Below are 21985 nucleotides of genomic sequence, written 5' to 3' on the forward strand. Positions count from 1 at the left end.
CGCACACACACTACACATGAACTCAACACAATACACGCACACACACGGAAACACATGCACGCACAGGGACACACACAGAGGCACGGACATGCACGTGCACACAATACACATGGACTCAACACAATACACGCACACACAGAAACACATGCACGCACAGGGACACACACACACATGCAATACACATGTAAACACACACATGTATGCACATGGAAACACACATACATACATACACACACAGACACACACACGCATGTGCACTTGCTTCATGCCAGGTCAAATCAGATCTCTCCTGATGTCTCCATGTGATTACATAACTTCTCTCTGACATTTCTCTTATGATTCTATCACCTAAGGCTGAGGACATCACAGATAAGTCAGTGCATGTGCGTGTGTGCGTGTGACTGGGTGTCTGTGAGTGAGCATGTCTTTGTGTGGCGTATCTGCATGTGTGAGTCTCTGTACGTACATATGAATATGTATGTGTCTAATTATTATTCCTCTTTAAAGACGCACGGTGACACACAGCACACACAAAACAGCTGATCTGCCACTGTCACCCCACAATACTCAACTTCTATAATCTTTAATCTATCACCAGCTCACTATCACCATAATTCAAAACCTATCCTCAGCTTCTTAAACAAACGTGCATTCACTGTTTCTTTGTACACTTCTCTGTAATATTGTAAGCTATATTATATAAAACTGCATAACAAGGCACTCGTGAAAATTGCGACGTGGAAGATGTCTGTTCGGTAGATAATAAATATAAAAAGAAGATCTAGGATAGCAGAAAACCATTAAGGAAACTGATCCAGTTCCTAAATATGGGATATAGTACACGCGGTTTCCCACTCATACCAGGAGAGAACGGCAACGGAAGACAGACAGCTGCGGTACAGGGCAACATCGCAACCGCTTAAAACTATTTGCCACCACTTAAAACAATTTCCTGTGGGAACATTTAGACACGTGTGCAGTATATTTAGTTTCCACTCTGTGAAGCCTCAAACATCACACGTCTGAAACCCAGCAAAAACAACAACAGGAATAACGAATCTGTTAAATCTTCATGGTAAAGACATATAGCTGCATATTTTTGTAAATCCACAGTGAAGGGTGGGAAGCTCGTGGGTAAAACGTTTTACCCATGATCTTGCAGCGATTATGTATGACGTCATGCGTAGCCCAACTGGAATGCGTGCAATCAGGGGTTGATTGACGTTATATCATAGATTGAGAAAGCGTAAAAGATTACGTCATCAGAAATATGTCACTGGCACTAACATTCGTGTCGCTTTAGAGCGGCTAATACTAATATTAGTTCTAATGCAACTACAATAGAGCTTAGAATAACATTCATCCTGACAGATGCAATATGTTGTTATAGTCGCTCACACAAAGGGGGCCATATGGCCTTGGGATTGTGGCGCCCCGTGCATTTGTATGCGCAGTCTCCATTCAGCTGTTACTTCTTAATTTACACTCCCTTGCATGCAACATTTTGTCCGCGCCAGCCAACTGCACACACTGCACCGTCACTGAAATGGTCGAATACCAGAGGCAATGTGCAAAAAAAAAAAAAAACACAGGCTATATCTAGATTTCTATGGCTCATATTCAAAATAGCCGATTACTTTCCATATGTACATCACGTGACCGACAATCAAAGCCAGCAGCCGACAGTCCTGTCCAAGGGCAGCAAGTTTTTCATGCCTTTGTGTATAAGATGTTGACGCAAATAGCATATGTGTCTAACTGGATTGGTCCGGAATAGGGCCTATATTCGAATGAGCATCACAGCCCCTTCACCGGAGAGTACACTGTCCTCATCCACACAATGGATGCGCCCGGCCAAGGAGTAGCGGAACAAGACTGTCCCGCACCGACAAGCCCATCCCCCGCGCTGTCTCAAATCGTACATTATCACAGTCAATCCAGGACACACATTCTCCTCACATGCAAGAATGCGAAAAGCATAGACACCTTCTATTTACACTGACGTTCCCTGGTGACATGGTTTATTGTACAACCATATGTTTCGTTGTAAGGATACTCTGATAGGCTACACATGATCCACAGAAGTATTAATTTGAAGAGTAGCCCGACTGGTACTTACTGCTATGCTGGGAACTGCAGAATCTGGTCTCTCGATCATTTTACTCTGGCGGTAGTTGCACAGAAACCGAACAAATCAGACATAAAATACGAGCAATTGTGCGAAAATAAAAATGTACAGTAGCTTTTAACAAAACTGTGCTGTGCTCTTGAAGCGACGCGATGTAGTCTACACTTTGCCTCAAAAACTTAAACAGGACGAACGACTGCCTCCCGAGTCAAATGAATGAAATCGAACCGTGAATACTCAGGTAAACTACCACAACGGCTCAGCGAATGCGGTTTCTGGAATTAAAAAACTGTAGTCGCAATCTTGAAAGGCGATCGTCCCCTCCCTTGTAACCACATGCTGATTGGTCAATGGCAGCTGTATTCGTGTTGACTTTGTGACGTTTCTGCAGATAGACCCGCCTCCCGAATTCGATTGGTTTAATGAAAGATACCATAAAATTGCATTGTGGTTATTGAAGTTTGTTTTTAAAGTTTCGAGGCTTTGTCACCATTATACAGTTTCTCACTTGTTTATACTCTGGAATGGAACATAATGAGCAAAACCAAATAAGCATGTGCAAAAAATAAATGCACTTCTTCAAAATAAAAGTACATTTTGCTTGTTTTACAGAAATTTCATTTTACCCTTTTTTCAAAACATGTCACACAATTATCAATAGGTACAATCTTTTCAAAGGAAATCTCTCGTATTCACATAGAAAATTCTGGTCAAAAATAATACATTTGAATTATGAATTTATCACATTTGTCCTCACAGCTAGTGCATTAACACTAGTTGCATTAATTGTAATTTCAAAAATCCAGGATAGGACAAAGCAAGTGGGCTACTTCGTACCGTTTCATGGTAAGTCAGAGTGCAAGAAGTGCGGCACCCATATATCCAAGTACTCTTCTATGACATTATTTAAGCACCGTATGATGTCATTCGTATCAAAGAAGCAACCATGAGTAGCCTTCCTGCTAACTCACTAATCAGGTACAGGACTTCTAGAGTAATGATTTGTATAGCTGTGCGTGAAATAAGGCTTTGAAGGTTTAGTTCCTCTTTGTGGTAAATTTGCAGACGGGCCAGTGCAGTCCCGTACATTGTTATTTGAGACAATAGCAGTTTCCATCTGGTTTTTCTGGTCTGATGAAAGTCACCAGTGCCCTTCCTTCCAGGGAATCAAACCTGCAACCTCTTGCTTAGAAGGCCAGTTCTCCAACCATGATGTTACACAGCCACCCGACACATGAAATTACACACCACGTTTGCGGCAAGAAAACCAAAAACCGAAGATAACTGGACATACCATACAAAAGCATTGTCAGTTTACAGCACCAGGCATGCAGTTGAATGCACCTGAATTCTTGTCTGTCATTGGCCTGCTTCATTGATTGTGCGCTCTGTATGGCTTTCACGGATAGCTTTCTGACAGAGCCCTTCTATATGAAATGAGGCGCTGATTAGCAAGTCAATAATCAGCAATTAGCTCTTTACCTGGTGTGTGCTTTACTAGCCCACCTGATACGAGTTTGATGGCAGGTGAACACATTCCAGCACAGGTGTGAAAGTGCAGTCCTGGAGGGCTGCACCGTCTGCTGGTTCCTTGGGGTGCCCTCAGCACAAGTGTTTCATTTAAGTCACTGATTGGCTAAGAAATCCACACACCTTGGTCTCAAGGCCTTGACTGGCACCTGATCGGAAGGAAACCACAAAAAATCCGCAGACACTGTGGCCCCCTTGGAATTCAGTTTGGCAGCCCATGCATTACAAGTTGATCCGTGATCAAAGAGAATTAAATTTTGTGCTAGTTTTAAAAAATTGCTGTTTTAGTTTTGAAATTGACCTTAATGTAATGAAAATGTACTATTAGTACTGTAAAATAAACAAGAGTTTAGACAACTGTGTTTAATGTTCTGAAGGAATGGCCCTTTGTTCGGCTGCATGTGCCAAATCGATCGAAAAATTAAGTGCACTTAGTTACTGTGAAGATGGGCCCCCTGTGTGATTTGCTGTCAGAAGCAGGCCTTCTGTGTGTGTGTGTGTGTGTGTGAGAGAGAGAGAGAGATAGACAAACAGAGAGAGAGAGAGAGAGAGAGAGAGAGAGAGAGAGAGAGAGAATGTGAGAGTAAGTGTGTGAGACTGCCGCTGTATCTGAGCTCAGCATGATCTCGGTCAATTAAGGTAACCAATTAAAAATTCTGTACATGTTAGATGACTTTTTTTTGTACTTAAGAGAGTTGAATTCACACACAAGGGATGACTTTTGTGGAATTGTATTGAACATTGGGGGACTGAATTAATTGCACATGACCCATATGAAATTGGCCCAGCAGGAAAAAATTATGTAAGAAATTATCAGGAGGACAGAAAACTGTTTAAAGGCGAATCACAATGGATCTTTCACACAAATCCACAAAGGGTCTTAAATACAAATAACTCACCTTATAAATTTACACGTTTGTCTCGTTAGCGAACATTTGTTGATGAAGGAAGTTCCAATCTCCACATTTGGATACACAAATAATAAAAGTATTATGAATATTTATTTCTTGCTAAGGTGGTTTCTTTTTTTTTTTACCGCTGAAAATCGGAAAACAAAAAGCTAGCATCGCGTATTTGTGTTTAAACCAGTAAGTGAATTTCAACACTAATACGTATGACAAACAGACCATAATTATAGACCATTTTCGTTCAATCGGTTATCAAAACAAATCAGTTAATCACGAGCTGATTGCGCCCTCTTGTGCCGTTGTTAAGTAAATGCACTCACTCTTCCACCGCGTATATGTGAGAGAAACGCATCAAATGAGACGTTTGCTTCCTCTTGGCGATTGTAAACTTGTTATCTACTATTCATGAGCTGAGGGGTGCGCCCGTTTTAAATCATGACGATTATTGCAAATGATCGATATTAGCTTATGCAGCTAAATATACCCCTTAGCTATGTTTACTGTTCTTATTTAATTTATATTGCGTAGCATTTGAATTTTTTTCATTTGCATTGCAACCGTTGTATTGCTGTCTAATGGTCAAGTCATAACGCGACTCCTTGAAACGTTCATATATGAATCATTTTCGCTATGATAATGATGTAAACACATGCAACATAGCAAGAAAGTTTCCCATAGGGGAACGATGGAGTATAAAAGCATCATACTAATAATGTCTCTTTGTGATATTATTAGTAGCTTAGTAATACTGAGACAGGCAGTCCGATAGTCTTCATCCAATCAGAGAAGACAGAGAATAATTTCATTTAAAATAGTGATACAATGCTTGCTTTCTGAAAATGAGTTTATTTTAGATTTATTTATTTCATTTCAAATGTATTGAGTACCCTATATATATATATATATATATATATATATTTTTTTTTTTTTTTTTTTTCTGGATAAATTAAGATTTAAAGGATACAGTTGAAAATATGCATTTCCTAATTATTCTTGAAATTATATGGCATTCCAAACATATATTTCTCTTTCAAGAACAAATGAATGGAAATGAAATGTACAGAGTTTAATAATATATCTCTTGCTATAAGTCAGAGAGATATTTAACTTCTGACTTTTGTAATAGTGGGAAATTATACCACAAGCTGTGGAAGCCATGACCTGGGATGAACCAGGCTCCAATCTAGATCCATTTGAACTGTTCTAGCTCCGTCTTCCATTTAAAAAGGATGTTTAACACCCAGAACCCCTCCCCAAGCAACAGGCATGCACACAGGTGCACACACACACACACATTCACTGACTAACAGTGTTTCAAAGGCAGGGAGTTTTTGATGCAGAGAAAATGAAAGAAAATCTGACCAGATGGGACTGATTGAAGGACATTTATTTTGACACTGACGTTGTGACCAATACATTCACGTGGTTATCATAAAAAAGTCTGCGATTGTCTTACTGAGGCCAAACCAAACAACATCACCCAAGAAACCAACAGCTGTCGAAACCACACAAAAATAACATGAACATAAATAAGAAGTGTTTATATTGTTCAGAGTGTTTCAGAGAACTGATCCTCAGTAAATTAATCATAACCATTAAGACCAGACTTGCTGGACAATTTCAGAATGAATATGTACGCTGAGCTCTCAAATTGAAAGATCTGGTTTAGAAGACGATAGAGTTAAATTAGTCATTAGTCAGTTTAGTACAGTCCTAGAACAACAATTTCTTCGCTTGTATCTGACATATCCCCGGCCCAGGAGGGTCGATCAGGACGAGAAAACATATAACGACGATACAGCTGAGCGAAACGGAGACGGTCGACCGAGAGCAGCGGTGCACCTGGACTTTCCTCACCACCGGTGTCCGTTTACTCGGTCGATTCACATGAATGAGGAAGTCAGAAACGCAGGCAGAAGCACAGTCACTGATATACGCGCGTGTATACGCGCTAGCATAGCTCGCGGCTGCGGAGCCGCAGATATAGCTTAAGTGTTCCGTCGGAACCGGCGTCAACACAGTGGTGCGGCACCTCCTTGAGGAAGATGTTCTGAAACGGCGGGGGGGCAGCAGAAGGGTTGATGGTGCCGCGCTTACAGCCGTTTCTCAGCATATTTCTTGTCGAAATACTGAATGTACTGCTGCACCCAGGGTTCCGAGGGTCTGGCACACACCATTTTACCCGCGTAAGTCTTGAACCTAGACACAACACAGACACAGATTTACAATGCATATCCCTCTCTCTCTATTTCAATTTCAATTTCAATGTGCTTTCTTGGCATGACATAGGCACTTGTGTTGCCAAAGCAGAGGTCACAAAATGTAACTATATACAAAATGAATGCTCTCTCTCTCTCTCTCTCTCTCTCTCTCTCTCTCTCTCTCTCTCACTCGCACACACTCACACACACACACACATACACACGCACACACACACCCACACACACAGGGCAGTTACATACTCACACGCACACACACATACACACGCACGGTGGCTTGTTAACTCACATCACTGCTGGATTGGAGCACAGCTGGCTGGTTAGCTTGTAGCTTTCCAGGCGTTTCAGGGGAAACTGGCGCGCCGCAAAATCAAAACAGCACTTCCTAGGCTTGCTAGCCATTCGGAGCCCTGGAAGACAGGCACACACATTTAATAAATAAGTGCTTATATTTAAGGGCAATAGTTTGCTAGTAATAGTTTAGCTTTCAATCCTGACATCCTCCTCTAAAATTAAGTATATCAATTTTATATTATCCTGACATCCTCCTCTGATATTAAGTATATCATTATTTATATTAATATAGTGCTTAATTATCATTGATAATAATAATAACATTATGATTATTATTATTCAACCCAAACAATGAATCTTGCAAACTGTGAATGAACAAGGTGTTCTCTCTATATCTCCCTCTCCCTCCCTCCCTCCCTCTCTCCCTCTCTCCCTCCCTGCCTCTGTCTCTCTCCCTCCCTCTCCCTCTATCCTCTCTCTCTCTCTCTCTCTCTCTCTCTTTCTCCTACCTTCAGTGAGGGTCACAGCGCAGACGAGCAACAGCACAGCTGCAGACAGCATGGTCAGGCGAGAGGCAGACATGGTGAGACAGGTGAGGAGCTGGAGCCTTTAACTGCAGGGTTCAGGTGAGGAGCGTTTAGCTTTGTGAGGACCGCTTAGCTTTGTGAGGACCGTTGGCTGTGGAGTGCTGTGATTGAGTGTGCTGGCTTTATAGGTCTAACACAGGCCAGTGGGGCAGCCCCTGTTGGATGGGGGCAGCACTGGGGGGAATCCTGACAGTCTCACTCACTGGGATGAAACTCAACACATTCAGAACGCTCTCTATGCATCTGTCCACACGTGTTTCGAAGGGGGGGGTGGGGGGGGGGGGTGTGTGTGGGCGCCTACTTGTCTGCCTGTGACTCTGTCATCATGGCACAAACCTTTTCACTTCCTTTTTCACATTCCATTTTCAGACTGTGCATTCGAGAGCTTCATTGCACTATTAGCTCTCAAAATGGAAACAAAGCAGAAAATTAAAGGGAACGTTTATTTCTCTCTGACACATAAACACACTAGCACATGCAAGCACACCCAGGCACCCAAGTATGAATCATAAATGAATGTAAATTGTATTTTATACTTCCTTTGTCAGAACATCTTTAGACTACTGTGGCTGGGCACCGCTCTAGAATTCTAAGAAGTAGTAGGCCTATAAAAGTACAGAGAAGGGCAACAAAAGTGAAATGTTCCTTGGAGGAAAAATATCATCCTCATGTCACCACTGGCACCATCTTCCTAACACACAGACTGTGGGAGGCTTAGACTGTGTCAGTTTAATGTTGATTTGTGTGTTTCTTTGTATTTAGATGGAAGTATGTTGCTGCATTTACTGCTACCCTTGGCCTTGCGCCGCTTGTTATTTGACTGTGATTTCGCTAGTTTCTTTTCGTACTCTGCTAATTGCTAATAATCATTACATAAGTATTTGTATAGTCATTGTTGCTATTGGGGAAGTGGAGAGGGATAAGACTCACTCTGGTCCCTGCTCACACTTGTCTCTGTTCCACATACACCTGGGACTTTTACACTGTTAGATACACAGGGTTAGGGGCGATTGCCACATCCTGTATGTTTTGTTTGACAGTTTGTTTCTAAGTTGGGTTTTTGGTTTCTTTGTCTTTCTTTTTGTGAGTTATTCAGTGCCGCTTAACCCCCATGTCAGTTTAGTTTGTCCGTTTGTTTGTATTGATTCTTTTATTTTATTTCCTTTGGTACCACTCACCATCCCTTCCCCCAATTCACAATCTGCAAAACAATTTGTAAATACACGCCACTAGTACAAAATTAAAAGTGTACCCTGATCATTTTTTGTTTTCACAATTTGCTTGTTCTATCCCATCCATTCTTTACCCAGTTCCACCAGTTTCTTTTATTTTATTTTATTTTATGTTCACCCCACTTTACTGCTAAACATCCCTGGGGTCATAACAGGGTATGTGTTTCTTTGCATTTACATGGGAGTACATATGTGTGTATGTATTTGTGTGTGTGTGTACAGCTGAATTCACACCTCTCCTTTAAAATCTCACTAAATGGAGAGCCAGGTTCAGAGGATCTGGGAATCTGGGTTCTAATAAATCCTTCATATTATTATGAAACACTTCACTACCCTCTTGGCATCATTGATGATGTTTAAAATAATAGGAAATTATTAAAGATAAAAACTAAAAAACAAACCTATGCTGGGAGTGGCTGATTTTGCTTTTCCGTGCCCTTTTGAAGTGAATGTTTCTCATCAGGCTGGAGATCTTTCCGATGTTATTGAGATTAAAATCTTTTCAGTTGCTTTCATAAAAATAAAAAGTGCTATCAGCTATGAAAGCACCTGCAGAAGGTTTCCAGCAGCAAATGTGACTTCCAAATGCCAAACCACAAAAATACACAAATGTTCCCCTATAAAATCTCTCACCCTGATTATCAACATATTTTAAATTAACGTCTCAATATTCAGTCAAATCCATAACACATTTGTCAGTGAGAGTGAGGTTTTCACCAGATTTGGGATCAATTCAGGAAATGAACTGAATAAAATTAATCCATTTAAAATGGCCATGATGTTCTTGGGGTTTTTCAGTTAATGAGCTTATTTGCTAGAGCCAGAGATTAACAGAAGATATACATTTTTAGCACATTTTGTTTTGTAAGCTGCACTTGACAGCAGTGTCTGTGTGTAATTGAATTCAGTGCACTTCCGGAATCAATACTGAATCCTTCTGAACCCTGGTTTTCACACAGGAACACACAGTATCCAAACTGGAATCTGGGCCAGCCAGCTCTGACTGGCTTCATTTTGTGAGGAGAAAACAAAGACTTCCCTGTTTTCTTCTTTTTGCCTTTTTCCCCAAATGGGAATGCTCCAGTTGAGTAGAAACGTTCATCACAACCTCCACTGTGGATTCCTTTGGGAGAGAGCAGACTTTGTTCTCCTCTGGAGAAGGTGATGAATAAATGAACGAATGAATGAATGAATGAATGAATGAATGAATGAATGAATGAAAAACTGCACTTGCATAGCACTTTTCCAGAAGCTCAAAGTGCTTTACAGTGATGAGGAGGAACTCGCCTCAACCACCACCACCGTGTAGCACTCACCTGGGTGATGCACGGCAGCCATTTTGCACCAGAACGCTCACCACACATCAGCTGAGGTGGAGAGGGAGAGAACAATTCAATTTCACAAGTTCAATTAAATCATGCCGGCCATTTGCAGAGACACTTTACGATTTTGGCTCCCACGAACGGGTCAAAAAGAAGACACTTCATGTGAAGCTCAACTGACACTCCCGCCTGATTGGCCAGCGCGGGGTTGCGGGTGTGCAATGAGACGCTGTCACCCTGGCCAACCGTAACCTTCTAGTCCCTGGGCTACAGTAGGGCCCACCATGGGGCTGCCGGATACGGTCGGCTCTGGCGCAGTCCGAATTTGGCACCGGACCATGGGGCCGATCCAAGTACCGGAACAGTACCTTAGCGGGATGGTCCACCAAGCACCCTCAGTGAGTCATTATCACAGTCCACTTTTCATCACTGAAACCATATTTGCATCCTCATGAAAGTGATGTTATCCTGAAATGAATACTGCAAAGGCCAATGTAATTTATTATGATTATTTACATGAAATACTGAATTATTTAGCAGAATAGCAATTATCAGCATGTTTTGCTGAAAAACAGACACTACTAGAATGTAGATAGCCTGCTAAACGGTTTTTTTTATTGGAGCAGATAGAGGTAGAGGTATCTGATTAGAGCAGACAGAAAAATGAGGTCTTTGATCAGACCAGAAAGAGCTATCTGATTGGAGAAGCCTGAGAAAGCTCTCTGATTGGAGCAGCCTGAGAAAGCTCTCTGATTGGAGCAGTTAGTCTGAGAGACATTTCCTCCGGCCATGATCCAGCTCAGTGGAGAGTGTCAGTGTGGGGTCCCACAGGACCTGGCAACCACCTCCGCAATCAGTCATCACTTTCTGCATCTTAACAAGCCGTTAACCAGGGAATTTTGCCTCATGAAGATTAGCAGGGCTCCAAAAGTCCAAAAAGTTTTTATACCAGAACAGACAAGCTTGTGAGTCACACATTTGTACGTGCGTGTGTACACGTGTTTGAATGTATGTGTCTGTGGGTATTTCTGTGTGTTTGTAGTGTGTGTGTGAGAGAGAGTGTGTTTGTGTGTGTGTGTGTGCGTGTGTTTGCGTGTTTTCTTGTGTTGGCATGTGTTTGCGTGCTTGTGTGTAGCACAGTGGGTAAGGAACTGGGCTTGTAACCGAAAGGTCGCAGGTTCGATTCCCGGGTAGGACACTGCCGTTGTACCCTTGAGCAAGGTACTTAACCGAAATTGCTTCAGTATATATCCAGCTGTATAAATGGATACAATGTAAAATGCTATGTAAACGTTGTGTAAGTCGCTCTGGATAAGAGCGTCTGCTAAATGCCTGTAATGTAATGTGTGTATGTGTTTGTGGCTGAGCAAGGCACTTTTTTAAAAATATCCCTAACTGCTTTGAGGTAATCTGACTGATGAATCAATTATGTATTCCATTAATTATACATATACAGGTACATGCAGCCTCCAATGACGCATCAAAATAAAGCATCAATATGTGCACGTGCACAGTATGAATCACACCAAAGCGAGACCTTATGAGCCAAAGCTGTGATGTGACCTTTCGCTACGTGAGCGCCGCTGGCCTGAGATGACATCAGAGCGGTTAACCACTGACCCTCTATTGCTGCCTGCAGGAGCTTCCTCACCTCACACACACACACACTCACATTCTCTCTCTCTCTCACACACACACCCTCTCTCTCTCACCCACGCACACGCACGCATACACACACACAACACTGTATCCACATAATCTGACATTTTAAACCAGGCCCCCAGAGCAACCTCAGGACTGAGTGCCGCGTTGCTGACTCGCGCTGCCAGGCTGACCCCTCTAGCTCCCTCACCCAGTGCAGGCGGACGTTTGATGAGCCGAGCCCAGCTAAGCGCTGTTCTCAACGCTGTGCAGCGGGCACCCTGAGAATCACTCAATCACAGCCTTCAGGTAACGAGCCACACAGGTCCCCCACACGGCTCTCAATACGGTCACTGCTACACAGCTCTTTACCTCTGCTTCTCGCGCACCAAAAACAGACAAACTGGGCACTTTAATACACACGTGACAAAATTAAAAAAAAAACATTTTAAAACAAAAGAGCGAGAGAAAACTCCCAACGTGGGTGAACTGCAAACAGTGATAAGGACACAACGCCACGCAGTGATCTGTGTTCTAGGGCCCGCGGACTTTCGCTGGCTATTAATAGAAAGCAGAAGTATGAGTCACATGAGGAAACCACCCAGTAGTTTCTCATTGGTTTCAGGAGAAAACCTACCATTGGCCCCTCTACCCGTTTTTTTGCAAATTACACAAGGGCCTGTTCATGTCACTGTACTTGAATGTCATCTGGTCAAACTTCCCCAGCAGTCCTCCTCTCTCCCACAGTCTTCCTCTCTCTGTCTCACACACTCGTGCTACGCAGACTATTTATTCTGAAGTACATTGCTAAATAGTCAAAAACAAATATTGCAAAAAAGCAAAAACATAACTGAAATATCCCTGCAAAGCACAGTGATAAATGGGATCAAGTATAAAGTGCCGATCTGTGAAGATATTTCAGACGTGTATGTCTGCAATTATAACTACACAGAATGAAATCCCAGCACTGGAGGTGAAGATACCGGAGTGCTATCTGGGCTCAAAGCAGGAGCTACCGGACAGTACGTGTGATGCTTCACAGTCTGCATCACTGAACAGTGCGGCAAGGACAGCAATTAGCAGGGCAGAGTGTGGAGGAATCAATGTCCAAAGCGCTAAAGGATAATTTTAGAAACGCGCAGTCTGAGGTCCAGCGATCAGCGGTTTACCCGCAGCGATCAGAGCGAAAGCGTGTTGAGGAATTAAGCCGGCAGTACGCTCAGTAAGAACAAACGACTTCAGGATTGAGAACCATCGGCGAACATGTCCACGAACACTGTTGTCGGTATACTCAGTGAGAACACCGCAATTTTCATTTTTCCAAACAACCCTGAATCTTCAGACCATTTCAAGCCAACTGGAGTTAGTTAGAAACAACGTGCCAGTGTGGATGAAACTATCTGGCTTTTTTGACAAAGCACATTCTATTTCGCAACTGCTCTGGTGCTTTGTGCTTTGTTTCCCATGCCGATCAGTCCCACAGCTCATGAGACGCTAACTGTACGCGGTGGTTTTCAAATAATCCCAAACAGTGAAAAAACCCAGTGTATGCTAATTACAGGCCCTCAAGGCAAAAGTGTGTGTGTGTGTGGACTTTATCGCCATTTTTGGTCAAAGCTGAGGGAAGCAAAAAAATAAAACAGAATAATGATAACAAACAGAACAAAAACAAAAGCGATACTTTTCTACCCAAAAATGACTACTGTTCCGGACACTTTGACACCTGTACCCATAAAAATGTCACCATAAAAATAACAATGAACACCATTTGGTAAGAATAATTAGAATGGTACTGACAAAAGGTAAACGAATAACACAGACGGATAGATTAAACTTTTCCGGTGGCTTACAATGCTCTTGGAAATGCTGTATCGTACAATGTTCCACTCGCTGTCAACCATCCTACAACAGACTGGGCTCAGCTGGAGGTTCCACCCGTCCCTAAATCGTGCGACTTGTTATTTCTTTTGAACTGAAGGAGGGATACGTAGATCTTGGCCGTTCTTAAATTTGTATATTTTTCAGCGTAAGAGAAAGTGCTTGTCCGTCATGATTTACACTACATTCCAGGCATTCAGCAAAGGCCCAAAGAAACCTACACAGCTTTTTGCGTTTGTACATACAGTGTCCTCCAAAAGTATGGGAACAGTAGAGTGAAATTTGTTGTTTTTGCTATATACTTAGGCATCAGGTGTTACTTCATGGTATTTAAATGTGTATATGTTTGACCATTTTACAGAAACGGGTGTTTTTGGGTTGAGTCACCCCATTTCAGCTGTGCAAAAGTGAGTGTCTAGTCTTCTTTTTAGCCAGATGCTTCCTTCTGTGAAGATTTCATTGGAGTCTGAAGGCATACTCCATCATCAAGACCACAGGACTCACAATGACTGAAAAACAATTCATCTGTAGGCTTGAGAGGACAGAAAAATTCATTAAGAAGGATAGCAGAGACACCATGCACATTAAGTACAGCAGTTTGGAAAGTCTTGAAAAAGAAAGAAACCACTGGTGGACTCGAAACACCATGCAGGTCGCCCAAAGAAGCCAACTGCAGTTGAAGACATATGAACCCTAAGAGCCCTAAAACAATGGTTAGTGACATCACCAGCAATCTACAGAGGGAAGGGGGGGGGGGGGGGGGGGGAAATATCACAAGCCATTGTACCCAGACGATTACAAGTGCAGAATTATACATTGCAAGATGCAAACCTCTCATCAGCAGCAAGAATTGAAAGTCCCGATTAGAATTCGCCAAAACATAGATGAGCCAGAAGAGTTCTGGAATAAAATTTTATTGACTGCCGAGACCAAAATAAACCTTTACCAAAGCGATGGAAAAGCCCAAAGTGTGGAGAAAGGAAGGAACAGGCCCGCATTCATAGCACCCCCCCCCCCCCATCTGTGAAATAAGGAAGAGGCAGTATGGAGGAGATATGGCTGCTTCTGGAACAGGCTCACTCATCTTTATTGACAATGTAAAGGGGGATGGCAGTGGTAGGATGAATTAACAAGTGTACAGACAGATTTTGTCTGGCTATGTACAAAGAAATTCCCCCAAACCTCATTGGCCAGCACTTCATCTTGCAGCTAGACAATGTACTCAAACACACTCTCTACACAAACAACGCGTTCATCGATGAGACAAAGTGGAAAGTTTTGGACTGGCCTAGTCAGCCACTTGATTTAAATGCAATCCATTTGATTAGATTTTAATTGCCTTTGGAGTCTGTTCTTAGCATTCGTCACCATGAGGACTAATGAAACCAATGATAGTGAAGGAAGCCATTATGAGGCTGAGATAATATAGAAAAAAACAGTGAGAGATACAGGCTAAATCTTAAGCTTACCATAATCAACATTAAGAGGAAGGAGAGTGCTGGTGAGCTCAGCAATCACAGAGGGCCCGATAAGCCAAGGAAGAACTCTACAGAAGATGACAGACAAATTCTCACCATAATGAAGAAAAAACCCCAAACACCTGTCTGGCTGATAAGAAACACTCTTTGGGAGGCAGGTGTGGATTTGTCAGTGACTACTGTTTGCAGAAGACTTCACAAACAGAACTACAGAGGCTACACTACAAGATGCAAACCACTAGTTGCTGTAAAAACAGGTTGGCTAGGTTAGAGTTTGCTAAGAAGTAAGAAAAGTACTTCATCCTAGAGCAAGACAACGATCCCAAAAATACTGCAAAAGCAATAAAAACAATACTTTTCAAAGCCAAAAACTGTAAAATTCTTGACTGGCTAAGTCATTCACCCAGCCTGAATTCAATTGAACATACATTTTATATGCTAAAGAGAAAACTTAAGGCAACTAGCCCCTGAAACAAGGATGAGCAGAAGACAGGGGCAGTACAGGCCTGGCTGAGCATCACCAGAGAAAATACTCTGCACCTGGTGATGTCTATGAGTCACAGACTTCAAGCCCCCATTGCATGCAAGAGTATGTGACTCAATCCTAAATATCACTACTTTCATTTTACATAACTTCAATATGTCCGAAACAATATGGTGCCATGAAATGGGGGCTATAAAAAGTGCTGTAATTTCTACATGGTGAGACCAAAGTTTCGAAAAATACTCTTAAATCAAAGCTGAGTATATGTACTTTAACCACATATGAATTGTTTAATTACAAATCAAAAAACTGTGGAGCACAGAACCAAAAAAAATGTCTTTGTGCCTAAAGTTATGGAGACCACTGAATATTATGGAAAATAATACCTGGTGGGTTTCTACTGAGTGGATGCCCCATTTAACATAGCTGAGCTGACTGGTTCCAGGACTTAAATTCCATATGACTTAATGGTCAAGACAGTACTGTCAAAAAAAAACTTTTTCATTGTGCACTGTGATCTGCGAGCAATTTCTGTTAATGCATTCAATATGGTGTTAAGGGTCCCTGCTCGCCACATTAAGGTAAATATTTCCCTGAGTAAAGGGTTCTTTTCCTTACAGCTGGCCTGTTGAAGATCAAATTTGTCATTTTTATTATAACCTACCAGGGCTCAGGACTGTTTGTACTGTTCTAGCCGAGCCACTGTCTGGCGTAGCCCATTTTCTATACGAGACAGCGAAAGCAGGTCACCGGAATAGATCTGGATTTGACTTATGTGCCGTGTCATAGACGCCCGGGGGGACGCAGACTGTTCCAACAGAGCCGCTAACTCATTGATGTAAGTATTGAACAGCACAGAAGCCCTGTTTCCACCATGACCTTGTAAAAAAAAAATCCAGCCATCATTTATCAACACTCACGGGCCTCTTTTCATACAGGCTTAATTACAATCATTTAATAATATGCGTCATATACTTTATTCCACGAACCACTTCAAAGTTTATAGCGTGATGTCACTAGCTAATTTAAGGGCAATGAAGGAAATAAATGTTTTTAATTGTTTAAAAACATTTTGTTTGGTGGACATATATGTCAGCGGGTGTAGGGAGCCGATATGAGAGGTGGTACACGTTTTACTTATTCCAATTGCTGCTTACACAGATGTAGGCTACTGTTATTTTTTTGTTTATATCTCTCTCTCTTCCCCTCAATATTTCTCTCCCTTTCTCTTTCACACTCATCCACATACGTACCCTACCTTCCAAATGTAATGACTACATACAAAATATAAGACGGTAGGCATGATCGGTACGCGAACCTTTACACTTACGTAAATGAAAATATTAATCATAATGGATTTATTTGTAATTAATTGTACCGCAAAGATTTGGGGCCCCTTTCACGAAAGCGATCTGCGAGGATTTTCACTCACATATTGCAGTATCAGAAAAAGTGTCGCTTGCGAATTGCAAATAAATCTGCAGCGACTACAGACGTCTCGCAAATATGGACTTTCCATTGTGCGAAGACGGGGGCAGGGTCGAGAAAGAACATTCCGTAATCACACCCACCCTTTAGATAACTACGGAGATAGCTAGATTAATGAACGATATGTATTTCCACAGCAAGAAGTATGATATTATGTTTATATAAACGACCTTTTTACATTACATTACATTCATTTGGCAGACGCTTTTATCCAAAGCGACGTACAAGAAGTGCATTTTCATGATCGTAGACAACTGCTGAATCACAGGTTCAGTAAGGTACAATTACTTATTTTGTACAGCTATTTCTAGCGGAGAACAATGAACACTATCCTGGTCTAACATCTGCAAAGCCAAACTAGGCAGAAGATTAAGCTAGAGTATTAGGACAAATACAATTTACCAAGAAGTGCAGGGATGGGGCAACATGTAACAAGTGACAAGGAAAAAGGGTTGTTTTTTTTTTTTTTTTTTTGACAGAAATCTTTGGTCACTAACAGAAGCATGGCACTATAGGCTACCAGTTTGGCTTCAAAGTGCCCCCTTCCAAAATGTAGTAGCCTAAACGTTTATTTTTCAAGTATAGGCTAGGGTACTTAAGTTGCCTACAAGTTTATTTTTAAATGTATATTTTCGTATGTTTTAGGCCTACTTTCTAAAACAAATTCGGCCCATTTTAAGGATACGTAAAGTATTTCTTGGTATACGGATAACATATATTCTAACATGTGGATCTTAAAGTGATAGCCTGTACTTAATTTTAAAAACATTTACTTCTGGAAAGTAAAAAGAAAGTGCACTTTAAGTAGCCAACATCCTTCGGGATTTAGTCCAGGAAAAGTGTACTTTAGGCATATCTTTTCTAAACTTTTTGTTGTTGTTGTTAGGGTTGACTGCTCTGCGCAAACGAAAGATTCCTCTGGGTTGTCGGCACAACACCGGCAATGCAATGGAATAAGCAACTCTTCACTCCAGATGTGTCCGTAAAGCGACGACGTAAATAGGCTACTGATACGATAGCCGATTTATTTATTGCCTACATGACGAGCTAAGCGACCTGAGTTCTTGGTTTGCCACAGCCTGTATAAAAATAGGTTTGCCATTGCGATTTCTAAGTGAAACGCTCCAGAAAGAGCGGGAGAAAGCTATCGCCTTTTACAGACCTCGGCTCGCACGTCACAACTTTCGTGAAACGAGCTCTTGACACCTTTCATTTGCACGCTGTAGGCACACACACACTTGCAGAATATCACGCCCTCACACATAAACTCTACATTCAAAGGGCACAACCAGCCTACAACATCTGACTGAACCCAAGTTGAAAAGAATCATGCTGCTGTGGGTAATATTTAATAAAACTGAAAAGCTGGTTGGTTATTAAAAATAAAAAAAACTAACTATGAAAAATAAATAAATGTAAATATAAAAAAAAACTGGTTCAGCAAACAAAGTCCAGCCTTGTTTGCACAGAGCTAAAACAAGCCCAGATTGTCTGCTCCCTTTAATGCAGCTGTTCGGCAGTGGAGATGGCCCACCCACTGATTTTTTTGGTCAAATCTTTGGGCAGAAATGGACATTCTGAAACATAAAGCACAGGAATATACTTTCATACAGATACATACTTGTCGGTGGTCAGTAAAACTATGGGCTGGTATTTCTTTCCTACGTATAAGGCTGTGAAATATTTGACAGAATGCGATTATGCTCAAAGATAATAGTGCATTAGCTTTGGAACATTGCCCTTTCCCTTTTATAAAATTAGTCTTAGCATAATCAGCCTTTAGTGTCCTTACTAAAAGGTCATGTTCTAAAAGCTAACATGCTAAAGGTGAATACATTATAAAACACTAATGTGGTTCTTGTCTTTAGCATATTCACCTTTAGCATGTTAGCCTGCAGATTTAGAAGACGACATTTTAGTGTTCGGTGTATTAGCCTTGAAAACATTAGTTTAATAGCCTTCAGTACATTCACCTTTTGAACGTTAATCTTCGGTTTATGAGCGTTTTGACTAATGTTCCGAAGCTGAAGTGTCAAACTCAAGTCCTGAAGTGACTGCAGCAGCTGCGGGTTTTGTTGGTTTTCTCGCAACTGGCGGCCAAGGCAACGCGGCTCCTCAGCCAGGGAATCACTTAAGAGCTGGAAGATACTCAAAACTGAGCAGACCCTGAGGTCCTCCAGGACCGGAGACATACACTCCAGCTTCCGCTGGTGGGTTTTCAGCATTCAGTATCCTGGATATTAGGCTTTAGAACGTTAGCCGTTAGCGTATTAACCTGGAGCCGGTGGGGGGATCAAACCCAAAAATGAGCACTGCGCCAGGGGTGTGGGGAATTCAAAAGTTGGCATGACTTAGTATGACAAAAACATGAATATTGAGATCCTCGTAGATACCTCAGATTATTGTGGTTCAAAATCAGACCTGGGTCAAATACGTATTTGTTTTGGATTCAAATACTTTTCTACACTTTACTGATCTTGTCTGTTGTATTGGAACCAATGAAATACTCTCAAAAAGTGCATACCCGGCCTTCTGGTCATATTGGCAGGTGCAGTTACACCAGGCAAGATCAATAGAGCACAGAAATGTATCTGAATCCAAAACAAATACATACCCGGCCTTCTGGTCATATTGGCAGGTGCAGTTACACCAGGCAAGATCAATAGAGCACAGAAATGTATCTGAATCCAAAACAAATACATATTTGACCCAGGTCTGCTCAAAATGACAAACATGTAGACAAGCACAAACGGACAGAGGAAAAAAATTCCATGAAATTAGATGGACACTGTTAATTGAATAGTATTATTCAACAACTGGTTTTTGCGGTAAACTCCACAAGGGCTAGGGGCTGTACTGAGAACAAAAAGGACAAATGACGACACGACGACTCAGCGATTCAAAGAGAGAATATGTTTTAAATAGAAGAAAGAAGCCATTGTAGAACAAGCAGTAATAAATGAGAAAAAAACCCTTCTCTGCTGCTTTTGTCAGTAAAACAGGCCAGCCCTGAGTCAGCAGCAACATCTCTCATCACAAAAAATACAAATAAAAATGAAAATAAGAGTAGTAATTATAATAATAACAACAAAAGATAAGAATGAAGGAGATCACAAGTGAAGAGAAACTAGCAGTAGTGAAGTGTCATTATTTTATACAAAGCATGCAGCTACATCACTCCCAGGGACTGAACCCTGACCTCTGAACTTTGACCTCCAAAACACTCTTCTCCATGCAGAAAGGTCCCCGGCCTTGTATGGACACCTGAATAAGTCCTTTGGCTGTGATGCCTCCCGGTCAGAACAGTGACACAGTGAAGCGCCAAGATGCTCCAAGCTGTGCCTTTTCAAAACAACAGTCGCAATACCAGAGCACTGCATCCGAGCACTGCATCAGGGCCCAGAATCAGAGCACTGAATCAGAACACTGCACCAGAGCACTGAATCAGAACACTGCATCAGAGCACTGCACTTAAGAACTGCAGACTGAAATGAAATCATATGAAAATGTGTGTAGCTATTCTTTCTTTTTTTAAACACACAATGTTCTATGTGTAATAACACCAACCACTGCAACAACAACAATAATAATCATAACGATTGTAAAATAACAGTAATTAAATAATAATAATAATGACTTATCATCAGCATCGTCATCATCATAATCGTAGTTATAATAAGAATCATAATAATAATAGCTTTAGCGAGTATAAAAACAGACAGGTGACAGAGGAACAGAGTCGGTGGGGTGGTATAACAGTAAAGTCTCTGTACAGGGTAGCAGTGAGGCTGGAGGTGAGCAGCCGAGGGTGTAAACATTAGCTCCTGCTGTGGCTGAGCAGACGTGGAGTAAACTCGGTGTAAATACCCCGTGGGCTTCCAGCCCCTCCTCCTTCAGTGCCCAACACAACCACCAGCGACCGTAACGAAGGGGGGTGGGAGTGGGTGGGGTGATTTCGGAGGGACAAGGACAAGGGAAAGAGGTCTGAGGAAAAGGGGTGTGGCAAGGCCTGGCAGGGCGTGGCAAAGGCTTGAGAAATCCACATGTTGTCGCCATGGCAACAACAGGGGTACATACTAAGTCTCGGGAGAACATGCTTATCATCCAGGAAATCAGTCAGTGGACCAAACCTCTCGCCGTACACACACACACATACACGCACGCGCACACGCACACACCAGTGACTGTAGCCAGGAATACATTTTTTTTCCGGCAGAGCACGGAAATAACCTAAAATTAAATTAAGTAATTTCTTAGCAGAATTAGCAGATTAACTAAAAATTGAATTTGTTTCCTTTTCCATTTAATGTCTCACAAATGTCCTGCCGCTAATCTCGTCTTCCAAATATTTTCAGAAAATCATTGGTCAAGTTCAGGAAGAAAAAAATACCTCGGGTTCAAACCCGCAAATCTCCCCCTTAGCTACGTCACTGACACACACACACACACACACACAGCTGTGAGCTGTGGCTATTTCGGTAGACCAACGACATGAAACGGCAGTCTGTTATTCTATTACTAGCACACACAGCATTCCAGTAGAAATGCACATCATGTGTTTCAACTTCCCACAGAGACTGTGAGGTCGAGAGTATAAACCGTTAGAAAGACGTTAGAAAAGAAGACACTTTGAAATTTTGAGATCCGTGGGAGGCGACCCTGGTCTTGTAGGGGACAGGGGGGGAGGGGCATGCTGGGGAGGAACCGCAAGGCATCCTGGGAGTTCTCATGCACCTTTCCCTTTGGCTCTGTGTTGTTCCCACAGCCCTCGTCATGGCAACGAAAACAAGCCCCGC

General features: G+C 41.9%; 2 protein-coding genes across 3 annotated transcripts in view; both read right to left on the bottom strand.

The window, feature by feature from the left end:
- LOC118214886 (septin-7-like) overlaps positions 1-2456 on the bottom strand; it is a 24277-nt gene extending 21821 nt beyond the window's left edge. Inside the window, exon 1 of one of the 2 annotated variants that reach the window (XM_035395173.1) lies at positions 2120-2456. In XM_035395173.1, the coding sequence (XP_035251064.1) occupies positions 2120-2158 (39 nt within the window). In that variant the 5' untranslated portion in view covers positions 2159-2456. The remainder of the gene's footprint in view (positions 1-2119) is intronic. The other variant, XM_035395172.1, reaches the window with a different exon arrangement.
- A 3479-nt stretch (positions 2457-5935) lies between these two features.
- LOC118214924 (monocyte chemotactic protein 1B-like) lies at positions 5936-7857 on the bottom strand. The gene is made up of 3 exons (XM_035395218.1): positions 7589-7857; positions 7075-7195; positions 5936-6765 (listed from the first exon to the last, which is right to left on the bottom strand). Exons 1-3 carry the CDS (start codon positions 7659-7661, stop codon positions 6660-6662), a joined length of 300 nt encoding a protein of 99 aa, XP_035251109.1. The 5' UTR covers positions 7662-7857; the 3' UTR covers positions 5936-6659.
- Between the last annotated feature and the right edge of the window lie 14128 nt (positions 7858-21985).

The sequence above is a fragment of the Anguilla anguilla genome, chromosome 16 (genome assembly GCF_013347855.1).
Source record: "Anguilla anguilla isolate fAngAng1 chromosome 16, fAngAng1.pri, whole genome shotgun sequence".
In the NCBI taxonomy this organism is placed as follows: Eukaryota; Metazoa; Chordata; class Actinopteri; order Anguilliformes; family Anguillidae; genus Anguilla; species Anguilla anguilla.